Source organism: Bubalus kerabau, chromosome 10, assembly GCF_029407905.1.
Source record: "Bubalus kerabau isolate K-KA32 ecotype Philippines breed swamp buffalo chromosome 10, PCC_UOA_SB_1v2, whole genome shotgun sequence".
In the NCBI taxonomy this organism is placed as follows: domain Eukaryota; kingdom Metazoa; phylum Chordata; class Mammalia; order Artiodactyla; family Bovidae; genus Bubalus; species Bubalus kerabau.
The window spans coordinates 22,974,998-22,982,351 of NC_073633.1; the positions used below are offsets into that span (position 1 = coordinate 22,974,998).

At 55.3% G+C, this 7,354-nt stretch overlaps 1 protein-coding gene across 1 annotated transcript; it reads left to right on the top strand.

Moving 5' to 3' along the window:
- Nucleotides 1–1,194: 1,194 nt before the first annotated feature.
- On the top strand, nt 1,195–7,023 carry NR2E3 (nuclear receptor subfamily 2 group E member 3). The gene is made up of 8 exons (XM_055536260.1): nt 1,195–1,303; nt 1,839–1,965; nt 2,156–2,259; nt 2,350–2,598; nt 2,704–2,879; nt 3,736–3,982; nt 4,232–4,337; nt 6,444–7,023. The coding sequence occupies exons 1-8, from the start codon at nt 1,210–1,212 to the stop codon at nt 6,574–6,576; spliced, it is 1,236 nt and encodes a 411-aa protein (XP_055392235.1). The 5' UTR covers nt 1,195–1,209; the 3' UTR covers nt 6,577–7,023.
- Nucleotides 7,024–7,354: the final 331 nt, after the last annotated feature.

The following is a 7,354-nucleotide window of genomic DNA, read 5'->3' on the forward strand; positions in this document are numbered from 1 at the left end:
TTCTCCAAGGGGATGTTCCCGACCCAGGGATTGCACCCGCATCTCCTGCATTGGCAGGATTCTTTACCGCTAGGCCACCATGGAATCCCCCCATCATTTATTATGCTCCTACTAAGAACCAGGCCCCAGAACACTTGGAGAATCATCTTATTATCTTCCCCAGCTGCTCTACAAGGCAGGTACTCTTGTCACCCCTTTTTCCAGGAGACTGAAGCTCAGACAGGTTAAATCATTGCTCAGGGAGGCATGGCTGGCTGTGAGAGAGCAGGGATTTGAACTTGGATCTGTCTTGGCTGTCTCCACCCTTGCCCCAGGGCCCATCCCCCACCTCAGAACCACCCCTGGGCTCGAGCTGGGAAGACTGAGTCTGGGGAAGCCGAGGGACCAGCTGACCTGGGACTGTGAAGGCAAGTCAGGGTAGGCAGGTGCAGGAGCTGTGTCCTCGCCCCCTCCAGTCTTGCAGGAGACCCTCCACATTGGGCCCAGCACCCATTGCCTGCAGGCTGGCCTCAGACCCTACATCTAACCCATTTCCACCTGTGATGGGAGTTGCCTCTGTAGGGGCCTCTGGGGGCTGCTAGCCCTCCAGAGGTGCCCAGACCCTTAAATCCTGGGCCCTAAGTAGTCTCTTATCAAGGGATTAGGTGAGAAGCACTGGGGCAGAAAGCTGGACCTACCCAGGACCAGCAGTGAGCACCTGTGTGTGGAGCTACACACACCTGTCCCCAGACCCACTTGTCCTGGGGTAGGTGGAGTCCACACCTCCCTTAACAATTCGAACAGTTCGGGAGCACAGAGCACGAGGAACTGGGCAGCCCGGGAGCTGGTGTGGGGGCAGCAGGAATGACCGGCTCCCAGGGGCACCTTGGTAATGCTGCAGGTGTGGCCGGTTGATCCCCTGTGGAGACAGTAAAGATTAACAGGATCATAAGCTGCGTCCAGCACTGCCCTGGGAGAAATCTCCCCGAGCCAGAGCTGCTGCTGTGAGGGCAAGTTGGGGCAGCTCCTGAGTTTAGACAGAGGGGACAGGAGGCAGGAGCACAGAGAGGAGAGGCAAGGGGGAGAGAGAGACAGAGGGAGAAGGAGAGATAGAAGAGAGACAGAGTTTCAGAGAGGGAGGCAGGGCTGGGTCCAGCTCAGAAATCCTGAGGCTTCCCTTAGGCAGGCAGAGGCTGCCCTGGGACCTGCCAGGACAGGCCGACAGTGCCCATGAGCTCCAACGTGGCTGCAGCGGTGCCGGCGGCCGTGTCCGCCTCCAGGAAGGAGTCTCCAGGCAGGTGGGGCCTGGGGGAGGAGCCGACAGGTATGGTTAATCTCGAGGCAGATGTAGACCCTTGGGGAGTAGAGCGTGGGGTCACAGGTTTGCAGTGACCATGATAGGAGCCAGAGCAACTCAGGCCAAGCCCCCAGGGCTATAGGCAAGTGTAAGGAAACCTGCCAGGAAACCCAGAATCCTAGAAACATGGGAGTCAGAGAGGATAGCTGATCAGATGAGAGAAGAAAGGAGAGAAGAGGGCCCTCAAAGGTCAGGAGCAGAGATCCCTAGTGGCGGTGTCCAGAAGGCTCTTGTGCATGATGGAGCCTGAGCCCACCTGCAGAGAGAGGGACGGGGAAGTGGAGCAGAGAGTGTCACTTGTTGAGAACTGGCCATGGAGAAGCCGGGAGGGGGTGTGACAAGGGACACGTTTTCCAGCTGGGAGAGACACGGGCGTGTCTGAATGTGTGTGGATAGGAACGTGAGGACAGTGAGGGAAGGAGGGTGGAGGGGTCCCTGAGGAGGTGGGAATGGCGTGTGACTGGCCCGGTGCAGCCCCCACCCAGCCCAGGCTTGCCCTTAGGCGTGGGCCCCTCGCTCCAGTGCCGCGTGTGTGGGGACAGCAGCAGCGGGAAGCACTATGGCATCTACGCCTGCAACGGCTGCAGCGGCTTCTTCAAGAGGAGCGTGAGGCGAAGGCTCATCTACAGGTGAGACAGGGGGCCCCCACCCCAGAGGAGTCCCCCCTCATCTAGAGGAGCCCCGCCGGCCACTGAGTGTTCTGGGAGGGAGGGAGTGGAGGATGCTCAGGGGAGAAGGGGCTGCAGCCAAAGTGTCTGAAACCCATGGCCCAGGGCCCGGGCAGGACCCTGACTCCCTGGGGCTCCCCTCCACCCGCAGGTGCCAGGTGGGGGCAGGGATGTGCCCGGTGGACAAGGCCCACCGCAACCAGTGCCAGGCCTGCCGGCTGAAGAAGTGCTTGCAGGCGGGCATGAACCAGGACGGTGAGTCAAGAACCCCATCCCGGAGAGGCATGGCAGAAGAGATGGGGGTGCATGATCCGTGGGGTGTCCTGACCCTTCCCACCTCCCCAGCCGTGCAGAATGAGCGCCAGCCACGGAGCACTGCCCAGGTCCGAATGGACAGCGTGGAGTCAGAAACGGAGCCCCAGCTGGAGCCCCTGGCGACCCCACCGGCCCTCGCAGGGCCCAGCTCTCGGGGGCCCACACCTGTGTCTGCAGCCAGAGCCCTGGGATCCCAGGCCCTCACACCTCCGGGGCACCACCACTTCATGGCTAGCCTGATAACAGCCGAAACCTGCACTAAACTGGAGCCTGAGGATGGTAAGTGGGCCGATGGTTGAGCCCCAGGTCCCACACCTAGGTCCCTGAAAAGCCACTTCTGCCTGCCTCAGAACAGGGGCTGAGGCACAACCTCTCTTCCGACAGCCGACGAGAATATCGATGTCACCAGCAATGATCCCGAGTTCCCCTCGTCCCCATACTCCTCCTCCTCTCCCTGTGCCCTGGACAGCATCCATGAGACGTCTGCTCGCCTGCTCTTCATGGCCGTCAAGTGGGCCAAGAACCTGCCAGTGTTCTCCAACCTGCCCTTCCGGGATCAGGTATACTTGTTAGGGGGCTTGCAAGTCAGCCGGTCTTGGGGCGCACACCTCCCTGTGCAGGTGATGATTGGAGGGACATGCAGCTTGGGGATGGTGAAGGCTGGAAACACCCATGTCTCAGAGTCAGCGATGGTCATGGGCACATATCTCTGGGATGTGGCAGTTGGGGTCATCACCTAGGGGACACTGATGGCCAGGGACGCACGGGGACCAGACATTAGAAGGCAGTGTCTATGCCCCTCTGGGTCTTCTTTCCTCCTAGACAAACCCTCCAGCCTTAGATAGAGATGCTCTGTCTCTGCGTCACAGGGCGGTCCGCACACTGTGAACAGCATCAGTGGGCAAATCTGGGCTCCCTTGGAACACAAATGCCCCCCTGACATCTGGGTTTGAGTTTCAGCCCAGCTTCTTCACGCCTCTGGGCTTCTCATGAGCAAGGCGACCTGTCAGCATCCAGGAGGACAGGCACGCTGCGAGCAGCAGTCCTTAGCCAGTGGTTTGGATGAAGCAGCTCAGAGGCGACTGAGTCTGCTGAGCATGGGCGACTTGGGATGCTGGTGGGGAGTGTCCCTGAGCTGCCCAGCTTCTCACGGCTCCAGGATTTGCCTGTGCTCCACCTCTACCTTTTGATGGAGCCCAGTGAATGTCTTAGAACTGAGGCATCTGGGCTGGATGGTGCCAAGACCCAGCGCTCCGAGCCCCTGGCTGATGTCAAGCAGAGGTCAGAATGTTCTGGGTACCTGGGACCAGCCCGTCCTGTCCTAAGACAGCTGAGAACGTGGCAGAGGCTCCAGGCTGGGCCAGTGGAGCTGTGATCAGCCATCACACTTGCCCTCACCCCCCTCTCTGGGCACAGGTGATCCTGCTGGAAGAGGCATGGAGTGAACTCTTCCTCCTTGGAGCCATCCAGTGGTCTCTGCCTCTGGACAATTGTCCACTGCTGGCCCTGCCCGAGGCCTCTGCTGGCGGCAGCTCTCAGGGCCGACTGGTGCTGGCCAGTGCAGAGACTCGAATCCTGCAGGAAACCATCTCACGGTTCCGGGCACTGGCAGTGGACCCCACAGAGTTCGCCTGCATGAAGGCCCTGGTCCTCTTTAAACCAGGTCTTTGTCCAAGTCTTAGAGGAGAGTGGGTGGGGATGAAAGCAGGGAATTTTGGTGACTTCCTTCTGCCTCTCACTTTCCCTCCATCACCCCTCATAGACCTGAATGTGTGTAGACTTCTTCCCTGCGAGCAGGAGGGGAGGGCTGCATGGCTCCTGGGATCTGGGCTCCCCACTCCTGAGGCCCTGGTTGATGGTGAGGCAGGTTGGGGGCCTGGGAGGGAAGCTCACAGCTGCTGCTTCTCTCCAGAAACACGCGGCCTGAAGGATCCTGAGCACGTGGAGGCCTTGCAGGACCAGTCTCAGGTGATGCTCAGCCAGCACAGCAAGGCCCATCACCCCAGCCAGCCTGTGAGGTGACCTGAGCACCTGCCTACCTGCCCATCTGTCCCTTCAGCTCTCTAACACTCTGCCCACCTTTTTGACACTGTCTTAGGGCTGCACGCATTAGATGGGACAGGGATCTTAGTGCAACCAGCACATGGCTGACACCTACTGTGTGCCAGGCAGAGCACCAGGCCCAGGAATAGGGACCAAAAAAAGCATAAAGCAAGCTCACTGCTTCTAGGGGATGCCCGGCCCAGTGGCCATGCTGAAGTTGAGGACCAGCCTAGCGGGTACTGAGGGCTGCATGCATATGAATGAGACAGAGACCCACTGGGAGGCAGGGTGCAAAGCACTGCTGAGAGGGATTTGTGGAGGCACAGCTGGTGTTGAGGAAGGACAGGGTATACAAAGAGAGAAACTATCATTTACGAAGGGAGCGTATTAAGTGTTAGTCACTCAGTCATGTCTGACTCTTTGTGACCCCATGGACTGTAGCCCACCAGGCTTCTCTGTCCATGACTGAAGTGGGTACCTAATCCCTTCTCCAGGGGATCTTCTTAACCCAGGGATCAAACCTTGGCCTCCTGCATTGCAGACAGACTCTTTACCGTCTAAGCCACCAGGGAAGCCCACAAAGTGAGGGAGAGAAGCAAATATACATATATTCTTAGGTCAAGAGACCAGTTTAGAAGGCAAAACTGACTGCCGCCAGTGAGAAGGTAGGGGTCTAAACCAGAATGGCTCTCTGGAACCAGCCTGCTCAGGACTTTGAAGGGCAGCCAGAGGCCAAATCTGGTTTGGCAGGCAGAGAGGAGCCACTGCAGATCATTGAGCAGGAGAATGCTTTCCACAGAGCTGGCTTCACGCAGAGGCGTGGTGGTGAGTGCAGAGCCTCCAACAGGGAGGAAGGCAGACCCTGCCGTCATCCAGGGAGTCCTTGAAGGTCTGTTTGTGGGAATGGAAAGGCAGTGACAGATGTGGGAGCCTCCGGGCATTGGGATGGCTCAGACCTGGTATTTGAGTGCATAAAGAATGAGATGGAAGAGCTCTTTGGGGAAAGAGGTAGATGACAGAAAAAGGAAAGTCGGGAGGAAGAGTTTTCAGGGAACATGACAAAATCTGGCATAAGCCACAGGCATGGACCCTAGCCTGGGCCTGGCTGTGTATGGAGGACAATGGTTACTGGCTGAGACTGGGGCTGCGGGGATGGTGGGGCAAGAGACAGTGCTCTGGGGCTGTCCAGCTTGCCCCAGCACCAGCAGAAGCATGATGGGGGTGTACGATGGTTCAGTGCCACCCACTTGGCTCTCACAAGAGAAACAAAGACCTCAGTACTGCAAAGCAATTTCAGTAGGTCATTGGGAGGTGGGGGAGGCTTCCCGTAGACCTCCGTGGTAGAAGCTGAACCTGGAGCTGTCCCACTTGGATGTGGCCTCCTGACCGTGGGCAATGACCCCAGCTGTTAGACCTCCCACCCAAGGAAGGTCAGCATAATGTGCCCCCATCTGCCTCTCGGGACTTCACCGTCTAGCTTCTCTGAGCTGGGAACCCTTGCCTTGGCAAATGGTTCTCATTTAAAAACTACAATGACTACTTTTATGGATGAGTATATCAAGCCATCTTATCATCCTAGGTGGCTTACAGAGAATTTATATCCTTTCTTTCTCCCCACACTACGTGGCTTGTGGGGATATTAGTTCCCCAGCCATGGATCAAACCCAGGCCCCATGAGTGAAAGCACTGAATCCTAATCACTGGACCACCAGGGAATTCCCAGGAATTTATTTCTTATTCAATATATGTGGGATTAATGATCATGTAATTATAATTATATGATTATTAATAATATATTCACATACTATTAATGTAAGTAACTTCTTACTTTATAATCTTTACACATAATAAACAATATTTATTCACTATTTTCATCACACTCCTTAACTAAACACTGGAGGAAGGCCACAGTGGGTCCGGGGTAGGTGAATGGGGCCTTTCCTTGTAATTCCTCCTTACTTGCCCTGGGCACCTCTCATCTCTCCTCTCCATCCCCTCTGCCTCTCCTGGAATGGCGCTGTGCCCAGGACTCAGGCTCTGAAGCTGATAATCACGCTGTTGGTGTCCTGTCTCCTGTCCAGGTTTGGGAAATTGCTCCTGCTCCTCCCGTCTTTGAGATTTATCAGTTCTGAACGTGTTGAGCTCCTCTTTTTCCGCAAGACCATAGGGAATACTCCGATGGAGAAGCTCCTTTGTGACATGTTCAAAAACTAGTGGAAGTAGAAATAAAATGAGTGCAACCACTCTGTGAAGCAATCTACTGAAGCTAAAAATCTGGGCTACCCTTTGATTCGGCAGTTGCACTCATGGATATGTGTACCTGTCAGAAATGTCCACCAAAAGAATGTTTGAAGCAGCTTTTTTCATAACAGCCCCAAACTGTACAGTGACAGCAGGGTGGACTAATAAACTGTGGTCTATTCAGTCGTGTCTGACTGTTTGCAGCCTCCTGAACTGTAGCCCACCAGGCTCATCTGTCCATGGAATTCTCCAGGCAAGAATACTGGAGTGGGTAGCCATCCCCTTCTCCAGGGGATCTTCCCAACCCAGGGATTGATCCCGCATCTCCTGCATTGCAGGCAAATTCTTTACCATCTGTGCCACCAGGGAAACCTTATAAAACAGCAATAAAAAGGAATGAACCATCAATATTGTGTGACACCATGGATCTATTTCAGACACAAACAAAACCATCCAGGCACCAGTTCTGATTATATAAAGTTTAAGAACAGGCAAGACTAAGCAATGGTTGTAGAAGTTAGAATAGAGGTTACCTCTGGGTGGGGGGTGGGGTTGACTGGGAAGGGGCCCAAGGTATGCTAAAAATGTTCTTCATTTTGATCAGGGGGGTGGTTTTGCAAACTTATTCACTCATTAAAAATTAATGCACCATGCGCTTAAGATTTGTGCACTTTATTGTTAGACCTAAAAAAAAAAGTGAAAAAACAAGAACAGGAAAATAAATGTGGCCAAGGTTCTCCCTTTGAGGACA

Coding starts and splice junctions, on each gene's coding strand:
- NR2E3 (XM_055536260.1), top strand. CDS start 1,210: ATGAGCTCCAACGTGGCTGCAGCGGTGCCGGCGGCCGTGTCCGCCTCC. Junction 1,304..1,838: donor CCTGGGGGAGGAGCCGACAG/GTATGGTTAATC, acceptor GCTTGCCCTTAG/GCGTGGGCCCCTCGCTCCAG. Junction 2,599..2,703: donor TAAACTGGAGCCTGAGGATG/GTAAGTGGGCCG, acceptor CTCTTCCGACAG/CCGACGAGAATATCGATGTC.